The sequence below is a fragment of the Nuphar pumila genome, chromosome 4, assembly GCF_984573655.1.
Source record: "Nuphar pumila chromosome 4, dmNupPumi1.hap1.1, whole genome shotgun sequence".
NCBI lineage: Eukaryota > Viridiplantae > Streptophyta > Magnoliopsida > Nymphaeales > Nymphaeaceae > Nuphar > Nuphar pumila.
This window is the reverse complement of record NC_143252.1, coordinates 46,098,039-46,121,568: the sequence shown is the minus strand read 5'-3', so window position 1 is coordinate 46,121,568 and position 23,530 is coordinate 46,098,039. Positions and strand designations below refer to the sequence as shown.

The 23,530-nt window shown below is 40.0% G+C and overlaps 1 protein-coding gene and 1 pseudogene across 1 annotated transcript; both read left to right on the top strand.

The window, feature by feature from the left end:
* The first annotated feature begins 1,209 nt into the window (after positions 1-1,209).
* LOC149840160 (alpha-L-fucosidase 1-like) lies at positions 1,210-2,970 on the top strand (annotated as a pseudogene).
* An 11,664-nt stretch (positions 2,971-14,634) lies between these two features.
* On the top strand, positions 14,635-22,568 carry LOC149840159 (small nuclear ribonucleoprotein SmD3b-like). Its single transcript, XM_090004356.1, has 5 exons — positions 14,635-14,855; positions 19,008-19,060; positions 19,128-19,194; positions 19,274-19,330; positions 22,233-22,568. The coding sequence occupies exons 1-5, from the start codon at positions 14,697-14,699 to the stop codon at positions 22,299-22,301; spliced, it is 405 nt and encodes a 134-aa protein (XP_089860482.1). The 5' UTR covers positions 14,635-14,696; the 3' UTR covers positions 22,302-22,568.
* The last annotated feature ends 962 nt before the right edge of the window (positions 22,569-23,530 follow it).

Here is a 23,530-nt window from a genome sequence, read left to right as displayed (position 1 = left end):
GAAAATAGGCATTCAGCTCAGCTCCACTCGTATAAGCTCGTTAAGTTGCAATAAATATTTTTAGATACATTTTGTGCCATGTAATAGAACAAATGATTGAAGCATATTTGGTTTGCAAGCAACAGGTTTAAAGATAGAAAGTAGTAGTGATTATTGGTAGCAAGGTCAATCTTGTAACCAACTTTGACAAGATTAAGGCAGGAACAATCACAACTAGAAATCGCATTCACGTACTTTCTCATGTTTTACAAACCTTGAGAAAGTGTTGTGATTGTGATTTACAATCACAGGATCTAGAGAAAATCCAAGAATCAAAGGCATTGCAAACATGCCCAAAATCTTATTGCTTCCAGCTGGTAGACAATTTGCACTTTTGTATGCATATTACTTCGAGATCAGAAACAATGTATTTTTCTGTAAACAAGCCAGCTCGAGCTCTGCTCTTTTCAACTCGAGATCATTATGAACTCAAACTCGATTCAGCTCGTGACAAGAATAAGACAAGCTTGAGCACTTTAAGCTCGGCTCATTTGCCTTTGACCACTCTATCCTTCTCTTTCACTTGTAGACGCATGTTCAGATTAATTAAAAGTAACCTTTCCTATCTACCTCAGGAGAAATTGAAGAGTGGTATGAGGTGGAATGCAGTGGCCGTCCAGCTAATGGAAGTGTGATTTGGAAAGCAGTAGATTGGTCTCTCTTTATATAGTGAACATGGTTTTATATATATATATATATATATATATATAGAGAGAGAGAGAGAGAGAGAGAGAGAGAGACGCACACACACATACTGTTTTTAAAAATTTTCTTACCACATTTCCTAATCCAAAAAATCATCATATAATTTATGTTGGTTTTGGCATTTCTCTTTAAAACGTGAAGATTGCAGCAAGAAAACGTCAAGCGGGAGGCTATCATGAAGCGGCACATGGATTGCCTACGCGCTATATAAAACTGTGTAATAGGAAGTAGTTCGATTAACGTTACCTCTAACCCGTGAGTTTCTGCGTTCATTTCTTTGATCAGAATGGACGACCCATTGAGAGCCTTGGCTGCACTTTACCTGTCTTTTTTTCTTTTCTTCTTGATCTTTCACTCTTTTTAACTCCACTGAATGTGGTCAGATGACTTGTTTCAAATTTGTAACTTGAGGAGAATCAACTGAAGAGCTTATCTTACCTTGTCAACCATTGAATCTGGAGAATCATGTCAAACATATGGTTTTTGCCAGTCTTAGTCCTTAATGTACTAGATTTGGCACTGGCCAAGAACAACTCTGTGCCGCCTCCATTACCAATTCTTCCCATACCTAATACAGCACAGCTAAAATGGCAGCAGAGGGAACTCATTATGTTTTTTCATTTCGGCATGAACACATTCACCAATACTGAAAGGGGGACAGGAAGCGAGAGTCCCAAGCTGTTCAATCCATCATCTCTTGATGCAAACCAGTGGGCTAAGGTAGCTGCCGACGCCGGCTTCTCCCTTGTGATCCTTACTGCTAAACACCATGATGGGTTCTGCCTTTGGCCCTCCAAGTATACTGACCATTCTGTAAAGAGTAGCCCATGGAAGAATGGCAAAGGTGATGTTGTTAGAGAGTTTGTTGATGCAGCTCAAGCTAGAGGCTTGGATGCAGGCCTCTATCTGTCCCCTTGGGATCGCCATGAGAAGACGTATGGCCTTGAATTGAAGTATAATGAGTATTATATGGGTCAGCTTCAGGAACTACTAAATGGGTATGGGACTAGTAGCTTTGCTTTGACATATAATCAAATAAAACAAATCAATAACATATCCAAATAAAAGGCAGGGTTCCAAAGTCCTCCTCCCCCGTTTGGAACTGCCACTAAATGCCATGAGCAGGGCTTATACAGTTTTAAGCTTTTGAAAGCCTTTCTCTGCAATCTAACTTATTGCTCTTTAAATTTTCAGCGAATACGGTCATGTGTCGGAGATCTGGTTCGATGGAGCAAAAGACGATGACACCAACATGACTTACTATTTTAATGACTGGTTTTCTAGGGTGAAGCAGATGCAGGGCTCCATTAACATATTTTCAGATGCCGGCCCCGATATCAGATGGGTTGGTGGTGAAACAGGCATGGCTGGCACTACTTCTTGGTCTCCTATAAATAGAACTTCTCTCAGAATTGGAGATGGGAGCATCATTGGGTATGCTAATTTCCTTTGCTATGTGCAGCAATAACAATTGATGAAATGATTATGAAATTGATAATAATGATGGTTTTTATTTCAGGTACTTGAATACTGGTGACCCAAATGGCAGAGACTGGGTACCTCCAGAGTGATGTTTCTATTAGAAATGGTTGGTTTTGGAATAGCAACGAGACACTAAAACCAGTGGATGAGCTTCTAGATATCTATTATACATCAGTTGGAAGGAATTGTGTTCTGTTACTCAATGTGCCACCAAACTCTACTGGTTTGATTTCAGAGCTCGATGTCAGTAGACTAACGGAGTTCCAATCTGCGTTAACAAACATCTTCTCTAGCAATTTGATCAAGGAAGCAGCTGCTAAGGCCAGCAGCCAAAGGGGAGGAACCAATGGAGGATTCACTGCTGCCAATCTTCTGAACGACGACTTACAGTCATATTGGTCACCAGCCGACTCGGACAAGGACCCCTGGATTGAACTGAGATTCACAAAACCAGTGAAATTCAATGTGGTGAGGATACAAGAAGCCATCACATTGGGGCAGAGAATTGTTAGGCATGAAGTGTATGCAAAGTTCACCGAGGACCGAGCGGTAACAGAGCGCAGATGGAGGGAAGGTGTAATGGTGGCTAATGGAACAACGGTTGGTTACAAGCGGCTGCACAGGCTAGGCTCTGTGGTTCATGCCAATGCTGTATGGGTACATGTGAGTGAAGGTCGGGGCTTGCCTTTGATTGCATCAATTGGCCTTCACTTTGATCCATACTGGAAGGGTCAGAAGTCATAGTTTGATTGATTTGGTGGAAATCACTGTGATCTGTAGCCATTAATGATGCCGGAAATGACAGTAACATTGATAAATGATATGATAACTGTAGGATTTTTTCTTTTTGGTTTGGACAAGGAACCATCCCGCCATCATCGACCGCACATTGGCTGGCCTCAGGTTGGTAAAACCTTTGATCTCTCTCCTGCCAACCGAGTACACCCAGCTTCCTCCTTGCAGCAAAGATGCTCTCTGTGGGTTTTGAACTGATGGCATACGGTCAACTTGGTGACGTTTACGATTCGCTCCTACCAGATAAGCGGAGCCCTTGTGGACAACTGAAGAAATTTTCTTGTTTGTCGATTTCCCCACGTAGCAATGCATACTGTCAGCAGGAATTGGTAATCATGCCAAATCCTCCTCTATCCCACTAACAATTCACGTATTCCTGGGTTTTCTAAATACCAACTAGAGAGTGTGGAAACTGGAGAGGATCAGTCCATTTCTAAATAAATTTTTTTTTTTTTAATGATCAAGCTGGGGGATTAATGCCCCCCTCCTTTCCAGTAGACAAGCCCTACTGGTGGCTATACATTCAAGCAGATATTCAACCCACCCAAACCAGTGGGGTTCATCCCATCACATGGTGACTTACACAAACTGCTCCTACCAAACAGACGAGCCCCACTGGTTCACTTCTAAATGGTTGATACCAATGTTATCAATATTAGTGTATTAGTGTGTATCGGCTGATATTGCATCGGCAGAAAATCGATACGCTGCAAGCCTGGATAGGCTATTTTTTAATAAATGTAAAAAAAAATACTAAAAAATAAATCTTTAATATTATTTTAAAATTATTTTAGTAGTTTTAACACGTGTTATGTTATGTTTTACACATAATAATTTTTTATTAATTTTGGGCCGATATAAGACGGATTCACTTGGGTATCGGTATCGCTGATACAGCAGAATTGGTAGTCAAACGATCCACGGCCGATACCGATACTGACAACATTGGTTGATACCGTTTATCTAAAAGGTGAATGGCATAAAGAGCCCATCAAGGTGGGGACCACTATTTTTGTGAGGTTTTTGGGTACCATTTATCGTCCTGATGAACGGCATTTAAGGTGTCATGGACAGTTTTTTATTCAAGATCCTTGGACCTCTCTCTCCTCTCTCTGAGACACTGGATCCCACCTCCCAAAAGCAGCCTCCAAGAGGACAACTTGCTCATGCATGAAAAGCCGGGCAGGGAAAGAGGGGAGCTCCCATCTAAAGAGGCAGTGCCTAGCAACAAAAAAACACTGGTTTTGTCCCACCCATCATCTCTGTATTGACTGATTTTCAGAATTCAGGAATACATGCAAAAACAAAATTGAGAGTTACTTGCATCCACTCAATTTAGGTTAACCATTACTTACATATTGCTTGCAAGGGCTTAGGTAGATTGGCTTAAGGCGTTCATGTTGGTGAACTTCAAGAGTTGGATACTTGAGGTCTGCATGCCCCATGTCATTAGGACGAAGCATTGAAGACTTTCCTGGTTAGCAATAAGAGGTACTAGGGGCTGGTTACAAGGGCCATTATGTTGACCTCACTGATTGGCTAAAAAACAGGAGATGGTTATTGTTTTGAACTCTAAAATATCTGTTGTGGGTGTCTGGAATCTTGGACCCGTTTTGATCCATGACTCAATCTGAAAATATGTTGAGATGAAAAAATGAGGGACGCACAGGATAAACCTCAATCTTTTTACACACAGCGTGAGATTGCGGATATTCAATATATGAACAAAAAGTTGGTAACTACATGTTGTTACGGTAGACATTTGGTAGCTGCATATGGTTACCGTTTTTACATTTACATGACAAAAAATGAGAAATGTTATATAAGTAACGATAAATCCGTTATAACAGACTTATTCTTTATCAAGATTGTTTTAAGCTGCATTTGGAATGCATTGATAACAGACTTGTCGATAATTGACCGAGGCCGGTTATATGTCCCCCCCCCCCCGGCAGGTAGCTACATCTCATGTTCGGGGGTCCCAAAGAGCACCTAGAATGTAAGCATGTGCGGCTCATATCCCCATGTTTGTCAGCATCACTTAGTGTTGAAGTCCGATGCAGTTGCAAAGACTTAAGTACCCTTTCCTCCATTGGTGCCAAAAAAAATGATGATTCTAGAAAATGAATGGTTGCAAAGACTTAAGTACCCTGAAGATGGTTATTTAAGACTCAATCCCTGCATAGTAGAATTATCCGAGAAAGGAATCCCCCATGAAGAAGGCCATGAACATCAACCCTCTCTCTCTCTCCCTTCTCTTTCTGCTTCTGTGCACATCCAGTAGACGATCCTACACTGCTCCATCAAACACCAACTGACCTGCACACTGACTGTAGCATGATTCAACTTGATGAGTTGTGGAGACTGATTCAGAGTTTTTGCCCTTACAGGAGGGGGGTCCGGGGGCTCCCCCGACGCGGGTCCCGCTGCATGATCAACGAGCGGGGGTCACCCCTGACGAGGGGCAGCGCCCCCTGAACCAAATTTTTTCTTGAGCTTATGTTTGAGACCCAATTTCAGTTGGCAGAGTTTCTGGGGGTAGCGTCCCTTAGAAAAAAAAAATTTGGGGCCTTGTATAAATTCTTTCTTTTTTTCCCCTCTTGTAACAATAAAAAAAGAACAATAAAGTGTTTTGTTTGATCATGACGCTCATATGTTTCCTTCAGTTGTTTCTTGCTCGAGGTTTTTGCAACACCCTTTTCGTGATTTTCTGTTTTTTTCTTGATACGCGGTTTTTGTAAATCACTACTTGATTTGTCATGAAAAACTAGATAAAATTTGGAGAAGAACCCTTTTTACAGATATGAAAAATGATCTATCGTTGGGGAGATATGACTGTAACAAGATGAACTTAAAATTATATAACTTAAAGAATGTAGAATGACAAGGGTTTGGTTTTTAATCAAAGTGAGGCATGAAATTATCATAAAAATTATTGAAAATTGACAAAAAATAAACTAGATTCAATTACAAAGACACCACTTTTTACGGATCGAAAATACAATCTCTGGTTAGAGAGACATGTCCTCGACAAGTTGGTTCTTATTCGAATAGCGATTTACTGAAGAAAGTTGTAAATCGCACAGCGATTTGCTGAATACACCATAAATCACAATAGAGATTTACTGAAGACACTGTCAATAATGATTTATTGAAGAAAGTTATAAATCGCACTACGATTTACCAAAAAATACCATAAATCGCAATAGAGATTTATTGAAGACACTGCAAATCATAATATAGATTTACCGAAAGATATTATAAATTGGCACCAACCGAAAAACTGACAAATTTGAGATGTTTACACACAGTTTCAGCATAATGTTGAACATGAAAAGTGTGGAGCTATGCGTTAGCTTTCCATAGAAACAAGAATATTCAGTTTTCATGGAGGGAGCTAGGAAATATCCCAAAAATACCAGACACCATCCGGGATGTTCTGAACTGCTAACAAAAATTCTGGTGGTCCGCCAAAGACAGAGATTTTTGATGGCTTTGCAGACCGAATCTAACAAAGTCATCAACTATAAAGTTTAAGGACTACATTTAAGCTTTCCAGAATGTCCAAGAACACCTAAAACGAACCTGTATCTAGTGAGATACGATTATTTTATCAGAGGTGTCTATGACAGCTCGACAAATCGCAATAGAGATTTGCTGAAGATATTATAAATCGCAATAGCATACATCGTAATAGAGATTTATGAAAGACATTATAAATTGTAATAGTATAAATCACAATAGAGATTTACTGAAGACATTATAAATCGCAATAGAGATTTGTTGAAGACATTGTAAATTGTAATAGAGATTTATTGAAGACACTACAAATCGCAATAAAGATTTATCGAAATACACTATAAATCGGCACCAACCGAAAAACTGATGAATTTGGGATGTTTACGCACAGTTTCAACCATAATGCTGAACATGAAAAGTGTGGAGCTACGTGTTAGCTTTCCACATAAAGAAGAATATTCAGTTTTCATGGAAAGAGCCAGGAAATATCCCAAAAATACCGAACACCATTCGGGATGTTCTGGACTGCTGACAAAAATTCTGGTGGTCTTCCAAAGATAGAGATTTTTGATATCTCTACAAACCAAATTTAACAAAGTCATCAACTATAAAGTTAAAAAACTACATTTAAGCTTTCCAGAATGTCCAAGAATATCTAAAACGAACCTATATCTAGTGAGATACGATTATTTTATCAGAGGTGTCTCTGACAGCTCGAAAAATCTCAATAGCATAAATCATAATAGAGCATGGCGCCAGAGGTCATGATAAGTGCCAGAACTCGATGAATGACTGCCAAGACCTGAGGGTGCGAACGCTCGTGTTGGATGAAGGATATTTTTGTCCTTTTTTTGAACCGTTGTTTCCTTTTTTTTGAATGGAGGACATTTTTGTCATTTTTTCAAACTATCATTTCGTGGCAAGAATAGCAAGAAAGGGTACTTAAGTCTTTGCAATCACACCAAACTTTGATGTAAAGTGATGCCAACATACACGGGAATACGAGCCCCATGTGCTTACATACGTGACGCTCATTCGAACTCCCGAACACAGGCGTGGGATTCAGTGAATCATCAGGGGAGAACATACACCACCCTTCCATAATTGACAACCTGGAGATAAGATAGAGTCCTATCTGAATTACTGTAAGAGTTACTACTTGCTTTAACACGCCCCTACCAGCTCAGCATGGGGGCACACACGTTGAGCTTGTCTTGAAGTGCAACAAACTGTGTGACGGGTAGGGGCTTGGTGAGATCGTCAGTCAGCTGATCATTGGATGAAATGAATCGAACTTGGAGATGACCCTAACACATAATCATGAGCAAAATGAAAGTTGATCAGCTCAACGTGTTTAGTACAGGCGTGGAAGACCAGATTGGCTGCTAGGTAGAGAACCCTGATGTTGTTACACCACAGAAGAGGAAGTAGAGACTTTAACCAAAGTAGCTCGGACACAACACATACAAGTGACTTACACTCAGCTTCAATACTTAAAATAAAACCATGAGATAATATTAGGTCCAAGAAATGAAACGAACCCTCTAGTGGACTTACGATCATCAGGGTAGCTGCCCAGTCAGCATTCGAATAGGTGCTTAGCTGAAGGGATGGAGAACAACAGACCATAAGATCGTAATGAAAGATTTCTTTTAAATATCGCAAGATCCTCTTGACTACATACTAGTGAGCATCAGTGGGTTGGTGTATATATTGGCATGCCTTGTTCATTGCAAATGCAATGTCCAAACGAGTGAGAGACAAATATTGTAAGCGCCTAACAATGCTGCAGTATAGCAAAGGATCCAGAAATAGACTTGAATCATCCTTGGAGAGCTTAGAATATGAGCTCATCGGAGTGGAGACCGGTTTGGCCTCGAACATGCAGGCGCACTGAAGGAGGTTAAGAATGTATAGGTGCTGAGAGAGAAGAATTCTCGTGTCCAAGTATAAAATTTCAAGCCGAAGAAAGTAGCTTAGCTGCCCAAGATCTTTGATTGAGAAGGTGAGTCCAAGTTGAGAGATAAGGTGTTTGATCTCTTCAGAAAAATTGTCACTGATGAATGTCATATACATACACCAAGATATAGACAATAAGGCGTTCTTGTTTAAAAATAAATAATGAGGCATCTGATTGAGAGACAACAAAGCCATGAGAGAACAAGTAATTTTTGAGATGTTGGTAGCATGCACGAGGAGCCCATTTGAGGTCATAAATAGTTCTGTCAAGTTTGCACACATGATTGAGCAATTGAGGATTTTCAAATCCCAGTGGTTGACACATATAGACATCTTCAAATAAATAACCATTCAAGAAGGCATTATTAAAATTAAGTTCATGCAACATCCATTTAAAAGAGACAAAAGTACTCGAATAGTGGTAGGTTTTATGACAAGACTAAAAGCCTCAAAAAAATTCATGCCTTCTCCTTGATAAAAACCCTTCGCCACAAGTTTGGCCTTATAGTGAGCAACGGACCTATCTGCATGCCGCTTAATACAAAAGACCCACTTGGAGCCAATAACATTAAGACTAGACTGAGAAGGGACATAGTGCCAAGTGTCATTTTTGATAAGAGCAGTGTACTCATCCTACATAGAAGATCACCATTTTTTGTGTTGATTAGCCTGCTTAAAGGTAGTGGGTTCAGTTTCTAAAAGAGAGGTACTAAGACCTATTAGGTTAATGGGATACAAGGCAACAACAAAAGACTTGGGTTTAAGAGACTCGATCGTGGATCAGGTCACCATGTGGTGAACATGATCAGCAGGTCGATAGATGGACTGAACCTCGTGGGAGGAGATAGGTTAGTGAGAACTGGATTGGCAAGGCACAGAGGATTCAAACAAAGGGAGACGATCATTGGAGAGAGGAGTTGAACTAGTAGGCGCTAGGAGAGAAGCAGTGACACAATTGGGGACGACAACAGGTAAGATCAAGGTGGGCAAGGGCTCAGGTGTAGGCAATGGGCTAACGGGTGAGGCCGACACACGGTTAGTTATGGTAGCATCATCTGTAGGCAAGGACAATAGTGGAACAGAAAGAACAAAGGAAGAAATCCCCTAGGACTGAAGGTCAGATTGAGAGGGGGAAGACAATGGGTTTTCCTTATTGGAAAATGACTCATCGAAATATATGTGATGAGAAATATAGGTGTGATTGGTGTGACGATCGACAAATGTAACCCTTGTGACGGGAGGCATATCCTGAGGCAAGATTTAGTTTTAGGCTGAAATTTGTTGGAGTTATAGGGAGTGACTAGTGGATAGCAGGTGGAACCAAACACGTGAAGCTGTTGATAGTCAGGTGGGTGATGGAATATCAGCTCATAGGGTGTCATTCTTTGAAGTACTAATGTTGGCAAGAGATTAATGACATAAGTTGTAGTGTGAAATGCATCCACCCAAAAATTATAGGATTGTGAAACACCACTTAGTAAGTTGAGCCTCATTTCCACGATGTGTCTGTGCTTACGTTCAACCAGCCTGTTCTGGTCAGGCGTATGAGGGCACAAAAAATGGTGCAATATGCCAAGACATCGGAAATAGTTTTCAAACTCTCAATCAAACACATGGGATTTACTTTTCATGGAAAATAGCCAAGAAAATCTACTATAATCATCAACTAGTAATAAATAAAGACAAAAATCTTCACGTGAAGTTACAGGTGTTGGACCCCAAACATCTGCATGCAATAACTTCAGAGGATGTGAACTTTATGATTGGGAACACCCAAATGGAAGTTTATGGGCCTTTCCGATCAAACAGTTTTCACAAACATTTATTTTCTTGTCTCTAGTAAATGAAATAGCATTATTGAAATTAAGAAAAAACACACTTTTCTTATCCGTATGCCTTAGTCGTTGATGCCATAGCTGTCTTTTTCGCATAGGCTACCATCATCAGTGTCTCACTTGGTCTAATTGGGTAGAGTACTGTGTTGAAGAGAATCTTGCTTGTCGATCGATTATTGACAATGAATTTAAAAGGAGTGAATTCAAAATCACAATCATTATCAATAGTGAACTGGCTCATAGATAATAAATTTCTAGCAATTTGAGAGATACGAAGAACATTCTTTAATGCAAAGGTAGACACTTTTGATGATAATGACTTGTGTGTGAGATGAGTAAAGTCTTACCATTACCAACCATAATATATTTGTTTCCTTGATAAAGAACTTTATTGGAGAACTGTTGATCATCCATGGTTAGATGATTAGTGACATCGATGTCATAGTACCAGTAATCATCGGTATTTTGTTGAAGCGTCATGGCCTAAAAGGCTTTGGGGATGTCCCAACAATTCTTAGCTATGTGACCTTGTTTTCCGCAGTACTGGCAAGAGAGAATTTTTTAACGGATTTTGTTTAGGATTGAATTGATTTGGGTTCCCTAGAGGTCCACGGCCTTGGCCTCTACTATGATTCCATCAGCTCTTGTAAGGACCACGACCTCGGCCTTTGTCGCTTGAGGCCGTGAAAGCAGCTTGGGATGTTTCTTGCAAGTTCTCGAGCTGTTTGGGGTGAAACATAAGAATACATTTTTCTTGATTCATAAGGCGATCATATAAGTTCATGAAGGTACGAGGAGAGGATCAAGTAGTAATAGATGTAACGAAACTCTCATACTCAATGGGAAGACCATTGAGAGCGATATGCACAAGATCACCATCTTCGACAGAATGGTTGGCAACAGCTAAGGAATCATATAAAAATTTGATTTTGTCTAGATAAACAATCATAACCATACTCCTTTTTTATAAAAAGTAAGACCCTTCTTCAAAATCATGATTCTCAAAGGAGATTGAGAATCACAAGCCTTTTCTAATGTAGTCCATGCTTCTAGAGTTGTCTTGGTTCTCATAATTTGGCTAAGAACCAGGCATGAAAGTCAAGATTGACTTGTTGCTTTGGTAACAAACTCGTTAGGTGGTGGAGAAGAACCATCGACAAACTTGAGAAGATCTTGATTCATTATCACTGACTCAAGTTGTGATCTCCACATCAAGTAATTCTCTCTATTCAACTTTATTGATACTATACTTACAGTGGCATTCTATTGAGTTGCTAGAACAATGGAAGCCATTGATGTTCTCGTTTGAGCTTATGAACTCTGATACCATGAAAAAAATGAGGGACACACTTGAATACCCTCAATCTCGGGGTATTCAATATATGAACAGAAAGTTGGTAAGTGTAGGTTGGTAATATGGTTACGGTTTTTATATTTACATGACAAAAATAAGAAATGTTACATAAGATAAATCTGTTACAACAGAGATGAGCCTTGGGATGAGATAGAGTCCAACCGGTTCTGAGGTTGTCCTGCCTGAATTACCGCAAGAGTTACTACTTGCTTTAACAAGAGATTGTACAATGAGAATTTTCAATGAGGCTTGTGGTGTCCGCCGAGGGTTTTGTGCCCTTCGTCGTATATATTGCCTCTTCTTTTTGAAGTTGAGCATGAGAGTTTTAGGGTGTACTAAGGATTAGAGTTTTGAGAGTTTGATAATTTGTATCTCGCTATCGTATTTCCTCATATCCAGTGGATTTTTGGCTTCTCTTTTACTCATGGATGTAGGCTTTAAGTGCTGAAGTAAAATCTTGTGTCCGCTCTTGTTTTTTTTTTCTTGTGGTTTGCTTCGTTCCAATTGTGGCTTTTTTTTACAGTATGCTGCGAGTTTCTGGCTCTTAAAATATTATTATTTTAGAGAGTATTTCTTCGATTTCTTTAATATAGGATTTGCTCAGTTCAATGATGAAGATTCATTCTATCTGGTTTCAACTTAGAGTTGGCTTGGATCTTTTGGGAGTTTCATTCTTGCATGATCACTTATCCCTTCGGACTATATCTCTGCTTACTTGAAGTCCAACCTTAAGATTCAGCTGATTTCTAACCATATGAAACTGAGCTGATTCGGCTTATTTTTAAATAAATCTTAAAAATAGTTTTCAACAGTTTTTTAATATTCTTACTGACAAGTGTCATCTGGTTAAAAATTAGCGATTCAAACTTGCAGAATCGAAACGAGGCCGACTCCTTAAATCGTTTTGAAAATCGTTTCAGGTTCCGATACGACAACATTGGACAGGACCTTGATACAATTCACATATGCGGTGGTAGAGCTGACCTGGATTCGGGTGGAATCCATTTTGTGAACACCATTCTTCTCAACTCCTAATCATTTCCAGGCACCCACATGGATGTGGGTCGGCTCCAACTTTTTTTATTGAACTAGACTGAAAAGGGTGTGCAACATTGCAATTGCAAATGGACTCGATTCAGCTGAAATTTCAACCCAAACCCCATGCATGTCTTTTAAAATAAGATCCAAGATCCAAATGCGTATCCAAAAAGGATATGCACTAATCTGGTCAGACCTTTTTTGGTTTTGATTTGGATTTACGTCTGCATTTCGGTCAGATATGTTTTTGGATCCAAATCTAATTTAATCCATTTTATATATTTTTACATGCAAAAACTCTTGTTTTTCAGCCATTTCTTCACCAAATTTATAGTACTTGCTGTATAAAATCTCAATCCTGATTCAGTTGGGTTCCACTCATCCTCTCTCACCCCCATCTTTGTACCCCTCTTAAATCTTATGATCCAAGTTGTTTTAATGAATCTGACCCTATAGATGAATTCAGTGTGGTTGATTTACTAAGAATTGGTCCTTGGTTCATATATGATCTTTTAAATCACAAAAAAATGTGTTTTGCCAAAAAAAAATCTTGCTCACAAGTTGGATTTTGGACATTTAAATGTCAATCCTCCCTAAATGAATAATTCATGATGTCCCATTTAAAAAAAAAAAACTTGCATCGATGAAATCAATTTGATCCTGATTCATGGGGAAGCAGATCAGGTCATGCTGAACATGAACGTTTTTTGCTCATGCCAACATCGTGGCCATTAGGGATGGCAGTGGGGCGGGGCGGGGGACAAGGTTTCCACCCCCGCCCCGCCTCAAAATTTTATCCTCCACCCCCGCCCTGCCTCCGCAGCGGGGATGGATTTTATCCTCCACCCCCGCCTCCATCCCCGTTTCATACCCTTCATCCCCGGTCCAAACGGGGATGAGGCGGTGCGGGGCGGGGATATTGCGGGGAAAAGTGGTCGGGGCGGGGATTAGGAGGGGATCGTGGCGGGGACGGGGCGGGGTGGGGAAAAGTGCACGTCCACCCCCGCCCCGCCTCCGCGGCGGGGATGGATTTTATCCTCCACCCCCGCCTCCATCCCCGGTCCAAACGGGGCGAGGCGGGGCCCCGCTTTCCCCCGGTCCACTGCCATCCCTAGTGGCCATCTCTTTGCATTTTGGATGAATGCCACGTAGCATATAACTATTTTGTTGACTTTTTAGCTTTTCAAAATACAAATCGGACGACCACAATGTTGGCATGAGCAAAAACGCTCATGTTCAGCATGACCTGATCTGCTTCCGATCATGGGATTTGGATCTCATTAAGACTTGATGTTCAAAATTCAAATTTGGATTTGGGTCTTCAACAATCCGACTGTGTTGCTTCTCTATGTCTCCCAAGACTCCTACATAGGGGTGTCAACGGAGTATGACCCCATCTCGGCCTGTACTGGATCCTTTAGGGCCAGGGTTTGTTTATAAAGGAAGGGGTCCGATTAAATGGTTCGGGTATGATTTATATAATTTTATACTAAACCTAGGTCAGACCTGAGTTCCTATTGAGATCCACGCTTTTTCAATATAAAAAAATAAAAATTATTATTTTATAGAGTATGGACAGGGTCTGGTTTACACAATTCTTATGAAAAATCCGGCGGACTCAAATCTGGATCCGATACCCACATCACTTAGTCAGATCTGGGTTTGGACCTACCCATTTTAGCAGGAGTCCGACCCGTTGAGGCCCCTACTACTACCGCAACTTTTGGTGTTTCTCCATGAAAAATTGAAACATGGGTCCACTACACATCGAAACCCTGGGTTCTACAAAATTGACGGCACAGATGATTTCCTCATATAAATTACACGAGGACTATCCTCATGCAACCGATCCGCTTTAAGTACCCAAGTTTCTCCTCTTTTTCCCTCTCGCGCTAGGGCTTTGCGAGGGCTTTTCTTTCAGACTTCGCAGAAAGAAGAAGAAGAAGAAGAAGAAGAAAGGAAGGAGAGTTATGAGCAGAAGCTTGGGGATTCCAGTGAAGCTGCTGCACGAGGCGGCGGGGCATGTGGTGACGGTGGAGCTTAAGAGCGGAGAGCTCTACAGAGGATCCATGATCGAGTGCGAGGACAATTGGAACTGCCAACTCGAGAACATCACCTACACCGCCAAGGTCCTCTCTCTCTCTCTCTCCGCCTTTCCTTTTTCCGTCCTCCTCCTTATGACCAATCAAAGAATTTGTGGTAGTCAAAGGCTTTTGATCAGCCTATTCATTATTGAAAGACATGGGAGTGTTATTATTTGATTTCTTTTGGTCGACGAACTTATCCAGTGAAAGTGGGAAAGTTGGTATTGTGATTTTTTTGTGCAGAATCCCAACTATTCCAGCTTTTGTGAATGATTGGTGCACACAGAAAGCTGGTATGAAGTATATATCCTTTTGGGTTTGAGTATGATTTGGGTTTCTGTGGTGTTGGGGTTGGGGGTAAGGTGGGGTATGGTTGTTGGGTGTTGGGGGCATGAGCTTGAGATGGGTATCTATGCCGTGATGCTATGGAAAGTACAAATTTGGGGGGTGGTTATGTTGATTTGATAAATGAGTTGTTTTGGGGTTTTTGTTGTGGAAAGGAGGAAGAATGAAAAAGGGTTCTGCCAATGAATGTGGGGATTATGTTCCAGGATGCGGTGTCGCAGCTTCTCCCACATTTCTGGATATATGGGACTGTCCAAACAATCTTCTGTGGGAGAATGTGGGGAACTGGGGGCTGGCCGCGGTGTGATCATCTTAAGCAGATGTTGCCATGGTTTAGGATGGGAACTTGGGCTGGGATTGAATATTCACTCAGGCTCGTTCAAGCGGCCCAACTAGGTAGTTGTCAATTATATTTGAAAAGGAGACAGGGGAAAGGAATATACTTATTGGTTATGGCAACTTCTGATTTCACTTATTTAACTAGAGGAAATGGAGTGTGTTGTTTGACTATACGCTTGTTGAATGAAGCCTTTGAAAGTAAAAAGCTTCCTAACCAGGGTCCTGTCAGCTTGAGGTACCTTAAGTCATTTTCCCACGTACTGAGTGAAATGGTTATGTTCTTGAGAAATGTCAAGGGTCAAGTATCTATTTCTCATATATTTGAAATATACACTAGGTTTTGTATTGACATGAAATTCCTTGAGAATGGCGATCTCTGCTTATAGTCGTTTATACGAGACCTATTCCTGCAAATAAGTGTCTTGGTTTGGTGATATACATTTGGGAACATATGTATAGGAACATCTAGAGTGTCATAACTTTAGCTTCCACAATAGTTTAATTATTGTTTTGTAGAGTTCTGGATTTGCATGTTTCCAAATTTCTGGAGGCTCGTGATTCTAGATCTGATAATAATATCATAATGTTTTATATAGTTTTATATGTGCATGCTTTCAAAATTGTGTTGCATTTTTTATCCTTTCTTTTTGAATGAGCTTTTTGGTTGGCCTAATGAAGAATATATAGTATTCATGTTTTTTTATCCCAAGACCAATTCAAATAATCTAAAAACTATACTCTCTTTTGAGATTATGTTTTTCTGTAGCGTGTTCCTTGGAGGTCGCTGTGTCTTTTATGTACTATGCTGTTTCATCACATCATGTACGAAATCATGTGTTGCATGTTTTCTGAATATTATTGATTTTAAGATTTTAACCAAGACAAAATTAGTTAGGAGGATGGTCTTTGGCACTTTTTTGTTGCTTGTATAATGTCGATACCTAGGATTTTATGTGGCTGTAGAATTGGTGTGAGCTTAACATGGCCCACACTTCTGACCTAGTAGCTTTGGACATTAGCTAATGAAGGATGTGGACATGCAGCGTCTTTCTCAATCTTCCTGTGCCATATTTTTTTGTCAAGATACAACCTATGTTGGATATGTTTCAAGGACCCATTGGTGGTGTGACTGATTTTTTTTATAGGAAAGTTTGGGAATATGATCCCTACCTTTATTGATAAAGAATAGTATATTCAACAAAAAGGGTTATATACAAAGAATCATACTATGGGCACTACTCACAAAATGCAGTTGCACTCGGACATCAGATCCCAGTTACTAGGTCTGTGTCCCCAACTGAGTTTGTCGTTGTGGTAAAGCCTCGCTGTAAGGAGCATGCCTGTTTCCATCAAAGGCTCACCCTCCCTGATGTGAATGCAATGCAAAAACTGGTGGATCCACCTGCAGTTACTCGGCACCATCCGTTGACCCATCACCAAACTCTTCAGTAAAGATTTCCATCCTGTATCATTGGTGGTCACAAAAACTCTACCGGAAGGGTTCCCTTTCTGGATACAAGAGTCAAAAATGTTGAGCATCATCTGCCTATAGTCGTTCCTTGCTAGAAACTATGACACCGTAACACGGAAGATCGGCTGCCGGCATGGGTACTGGTACCGGGCACAGTCCAGGTACGCTGCACTGTGCTGGATTGGGTCTGTTCGGGTCTAATGCAGACCCAAACCTTAGAAAAAAAAGAAGAAGCAAAATCGCCCCTCCTGAAACCCTCGACTCTCTCTCTCTCAACCTGGTCTCGCTCCACGGGCCAGAGGGGTTGGGGGAAGGGAAAACGAGAGAGAGAATGGGGGGCAGGGTAACCAGAGAGAGAGAGAGAGAGCATACCAGGGGTTCTTCTTCAACCTCCTCTTCATCATCTTCTTCTTCTTTGAATCTTCCCGAGAGAGAGAGGGAGGCAGTGAGGTGGTGGGAGACTCCTTTATACCATAAACCCTACACCCATCCTTTATTATTTTTTTGAAATTTTTGGACACCCCCCCTCCTTTATTAACTTTTTACCTACACCTCCCTCCTTTATTCAAAATTTCAGACCACTAACTCCCTTTTTACTAAAATCTCTCCCTCTTTTACTAAAAACTGCATTGGACCCATAAACTATTATTTGGATCTTGCATTGGACCTACGCTATATATATATATATATATATATATATATATATATATATATATATATATAGAGAGAGAGAGAGAGAGAGAGAGAGACGTGCCCCGGTACCCATATTTTGTGAAATTGCCGTGTACCCGCACCCATACCCAGGTGACATAGGCTAGAACCACACCTGCACACACAAAATCCCACAAGTTCTCTCTCATTTTGTAGGCCAAATTTAGCTTCTGTCCTGTTTTCATGGAAGCTAGCTGAACCTCCATATCAGCCTGCTGCAGAGGAGCTCCCTCTTCTGCAATGATTTTGTTTTAGCCCACAGCTTCACCAAACACTGCTGGTCTGGGGGCCAAGGCAGCTTCAGGAAATTGTCAAGACATGCTTGCCAGACTTGCTTCTTTGGTGCACAAACCCAAATCACCTCCCCATTATGGTAGCTGTGGTTCTGAATGTGCCACAACTTCAATATGACAGTATGAAATACTTGTCTCCAGCATACGCTTAGCCAAGGTCGACACTGCAGCTCCTGCTGAACCACCATTGTAGCTCAGTAGACATTTCTCGGCATGGAACCCACCGCTTCTGGAACTTGTCCAGCAGCTGTTTGTACTCGTTGGCACTAACCGAACATACAAAGAATAAGTGTCCTAACACTTTTCTCGTGCTGCCTACACAATGGACATTCTGCTTGATGTGCCTGTAGAATAATTTTTCTAATAAGTCTCTGGCTTCATGACAATCAATGGTGTTTTTATTTTGATAGAGATATTAGATCCCATCAAAGAAAGTTTTATAAGCCAGTGGGATGTTTTCTGCTTTATATATGATACAAACCAACCATGCTTGATTGGGAAGTCAGATTGAACATAAGTTGAAGCAATCTTTGTCTGCTATCTGTAAAGTTATTGTATAGTTATCTTAAGAATATCTTCAATCTTTGTGATAATGTGATGATTGCTTCTCAAATTGCAAAATTGCAACGTTTTCTTTGAGTTTAGACAATTTTTGGAGTCAACATATCATCACTTTCATGACAATCATTTTATGTGTTTCATGTTTATTGAAGCTACTTGTCATGGCTTTATTTTTATTTATCTATACCTGACAGTAAAATTATGTATTTTACTCAGTGGTAGTAAAAAGGGCTCCGAAGGTTTGTGCAAAAATAAGCTATTCTATTTATCATCCAAGGGTTGTAACTTTTTTTCTTTCAAGGGCTTTCAGACATCTGCAGGCATGAACCTCTTAATTATTTCCATCCCTGGAATCAACAAACAGCCTCAATTTTTTGTTTACACATTTGGAAATAGAGAACATTCATCTTGGAACCAAGTTCCCTTTGCTTGAAAATATAGTTGTATATATTGCTGAACGTTTTTGCTTTTTGGCAGGACGGGAGGGTGTCACAGTTGGAGCATGTTTTCATCCGTGGTAGCAAAGTCAGGTTGGTTTTGAAGTATTTGAGGCTGTCTTCCTTATACCAAGAATCTCATAAGGTGAAATTTGTGCAGGTTCATGGTCATACCTGATATGTTGAAGAATGCACCAATGTTCAAGCGCCTTGATGCAAGAATCAGAGTATGCATATGACTGCTTGCTTTCTATCCGTTTGAAGCAATGTTTAGTTGCTCATTGATTTGGTTACAATTTATTGCAGGGCAAAGGATCATCCCTGGGAGTTGGCCGTGGCCGTGCAGTTGCAATGCGTGCACGGGTAAATCTCATTTTGTTTGTGGTTATTGATCAATTATATTCATTTGTGTGGTTATGTGATTATAATTTGGATGGTCCCTTTTGTGTTTTAGATAAATATAATTAGAATATTTAAACTAAACAGAATATCCAACAAAGTGCTTTCATCTGCCTTTTTTTTTCCCAAAAGTTCCATCTACCTTTTGGTAGAACCTGTTCTTTATTTCTCTAATCATATATTTCCTTTTGTAAATTCCTGAAAGAGCATATAGCTATTTGCATCTTTGAGATCATGGGAAAGCATAATATCCAGGGCAGGCCATTTGTATTCTCCCCAAGATCTCAATGAATATCATCTGTCCAGGGCAAGGTTGTTAAATGCAATGAGGCGAAGCAAGGCGTTGAGCCTGTTATGAAGCGAGGCGTTGAAGCGTAAGCTTCATGATCAAAACAATAAAATATATAATATTAATAAAATAATGAAAATTTTAAATAAGAACTACTAATAAACGACAGTATAAAATAAATACTACTTCCCTATAATTAACTCGTATTATTCATTTTCTTATATGCATGCACATGTAAACCATCAATATTCTTAACATTGAAAATAGCTTACTGTTCGAAAGCTTCTTTATTATTTTTATTTGAATTTTTTTTATATTTTTTAAATACTTGTAGTTTAAATCGCTTGCATATATAAAGGCAAGTGATCCAATCTTAAAATTTTTAATTATTTACATAAATTTTTATATTCTTAATTTTTTGAAATTTTACAACATTTTCTTAACAGTTTTTAGTACACTTTCAACTTTTAAAATTCATTCTAATTTTCTAGTAGTTTTCTGACAATTTTAATGGTGGTGAAACCGGTGACTCAGATCTTGGTCATGAATACAATTCTCCCTGTAAAATTTTGTAAAATCGTTTTTTTTTTTGGGACGGTGCAAAGGGAAAACACCCCATCATGGACCGCACATTCGCAGATTGGTAAATCCTTGAGGTCCCTCCAGATCAGCGGAGAGTACACGCAGCTTCGACCTTGCAGTAACGGACGCCCCTGCAGTTGTAAATCATTTGTTGCTCTACAGTTATCAACAATGGAACAAGAAAACAGAGACCGACAAAAGAATATTTTAATTCAAAGCCAATAATAGAACTCGATAATCCAAGCATAACATTCTCGTGCAATTTAATCAAAAACATGATGCATACGCCTTAGAAGTGAAGCGCGCCTCGACGCGAGGCGTGCGCTTCGAGCCTACAAACGCCTCCCTACAGCGCCTCGGTTCCTTGAGCTTGTGCTTCGCCTCTGAGGCGTACGCTTCAGGTACTGAGGCGTTTGCCTCTAACAACACTGATCCAGGGTGCCTGCTTTTGCCGTCTCCACTATTGATGAGTGGGAAATGTTTGCTCACTGCTCCTAAAGACTGCAAAATGGATGGAATCAACTTAGTTGTGACAATCACGTCTGTTTTTGTTCTCCTACTCTCAAGCTGTCTTCAAAACATTCAATAAATTTGTCACAGGAAGGATTTGGTAGCTTGAACTGCTATTATTGATGTTGGTGGTCTTTCTAAATATGACGTATTAATGTATTGGTCTCTAATTGGACTAAATGCATAGACATTCAGGGAACGTTTGTGTCACAGTTGGCCTGTGCTTCTTCAGCCTGTGTTGTTGGCTACAGGCTCAGACCTGTGACCAACTTTCATAGGTTACAATGTCTCAACTTTCATAGTTGAGATTTCAGAATCACAGGCTACACATTCTCATGTTAGTGTAGCTTGTGATTATTCTGTGATTGTGATAAAAGATCATAGATAGCTGAGAAAAGTTGAAGAATCACACAGAATTTCTGATTTCTGTGGACGTTATCCCTCTGGTTCCAAGGTGAAAAATATCATCCATCTCAAATAGGCAAAAGACATTTGTATTCTTGATTAAGAGATGGAAGATAGAGCACAGCCTTCTGGTGGCTGGACAATCCTTATGGCACCAAGTGATCTCTTTATGAGCAATATACTTGTGAAACTGAATTTTGGTGCCAAGGAAACCAGCCCAACAGGCCTTGAATGTAGTAAATAATATCAACACAGATGGATCATAGGTTCTAATTATCCTTGTTCATTAGGTTACTCTGGTTATCCAGTTTCTTTTCTCTGTGGTTATGGTCACTCGAAACATATCTTGGGAGTTGGTCAAGATGGCAAGAGTCCGCAATAGGTTACGGTGCAGTGGAGAAAGGTGATGGCAATCAAAATGGTAGCAGAGATCTTAATGAAGATAGTAGTGATTGCAAGAATGGTAATATGAGGAGCCTTACTATCTTTGTTAATCAATGGGATTTAATTGATATTGCTTCACGGCATCCCAATGATAGAAGATCTTTAGGAAGCTCAGTTGCTCTGTCTGCTCTCCTATGCTTGGCTTATAGGACCCTTATCAGACATCATGACTTCATGCTATAACATTTTGAGATGAGTATATAGGGATTAGCTGATGCAGCGTAGTGGTCACTTATTCAGATTCAAGCAGTGGTGAAACAAGAAACTTTTTTTTTGCAATTTGTGTGATGTATCTTTATGCAAGTATATACCATAAGAGGGATCTATCATTGGTAGAAATGGTCACTTTATATGGTGCATGTCAATCTGAGTAGTGATTGTATCGATTAAGTTGTTTGCTCTTCCTATTTTTCTCGCTTTCATCGTTTTTTCGTTTCTTTTCCTTTTTCCAAAGCCAACATATGTAGGTGGTTCTATTTTGATCAGTTAATGGAACTATTCAGTGGATGTTTCCCTCATTTGTTGTTTGAAGTTTGAGAAAGGGTTTCATGTTCTTAAGTCTGCCTTTTCTAAGAAATGCGTTGTTTGAGCGAGCCTGTGGAATGGTGAGAGACTAATGTGATCATGTTTATGCAGGCGCAAGCTGCAGGTCGCGCTGCCCCGGGTGCTCTTGGAAGAGGGGTTGCACCACCAGTAAGGAGGTAGCTGATCAACAGAACCCCAGTATTATCAGAATCTTGATTGCTATGGCTGCCTTTTTGTCCTTCAACATTCTGCTAATTTTGGGGGTGGTGAGTCAAAGTGTGTTTGTGGTGGCTGCAGGTTGTTCATTCTAGATTGTTGCCTTGTTCTTACTGACGTTCATGTCTTTTACTGCGTGAAATTTTCATGGTTTGAAAACAGTGATGTGGATACTTCTCTTCTCTGGTACAATAGAATGACAAAAACAATGTCCTACTCCTGTTTGCACAAGCTGAAGTGTGGCTTAGGAATTGGGATACCATGAAAATTGAGGTCTTTCCCTTTATGCACTCTTCATGGATGTAAAACCTCTGGATACTCCTATCTGGAAAGGTCTCTGCATTTACCATAGGAAAAACCACTCCTTGGGTCCAATAAAGATTACATAAAACCAGACTTGGTTCATACCCAGTAAAATAATGTTTCGTGTTCTGTTCATTAAAAATTTGTGGATCTTAAACGGTACTGGGGTCGGACCCATGCTATGAATTTCATAAAACATACGTCGCTTCATCTGCTAACCTCTCCTTCCAACCCAAATATTTAGTTGGACCTCTTCTTTTGTTACCAAACAATGACCTTACCCCGGGTCCATTTCAGGTTTTGATCCGGTTATACCCGGCCAGTTGAAATCCCTAGTAGCCTTTTTGCACTCGCTGAATTTTGAGATTGGTGAGAACTATGACAACCAAAACGCAATGCAGTAGTTTAAGACTTCCAAAACAAATGATTGTGTCATGCCAAAGTAAATTTGGGTCATGCCAAAGTATGATCTAATCTATAGACAAAGTAAATTTGGGTCCGACAAATAATTTGACACTCTAAAGTCAATCCAGTAACATGTTGAATCCATCCCAAATTACAGCGAGAGAGTGTTAGTAGTTTGTGTTACAAACAAAAGGGTAAGGGTAATTAATTATAAGCCTAAATTTTGAGCACAATTTTGCAATAAACTTCTAAATTTACTGTGCTTTAACTACAGTGACTTTGTAGTTTTCATATTTTATGGGCGATGTATTAAAAGAAGCAATGTATTTCAAAAATCTTTTCATAAATGAATCCTATGGAAACCAGAAGCGTTCAACCTCATCAATGAAACTGAACTGGAATCCAGATTTTTTTGGAGTGCACGGTTCTTGCATGGCCACCTCCTTAGTGTGGACGCTTGAACTCGTTCCATGGACAGTCTTGAG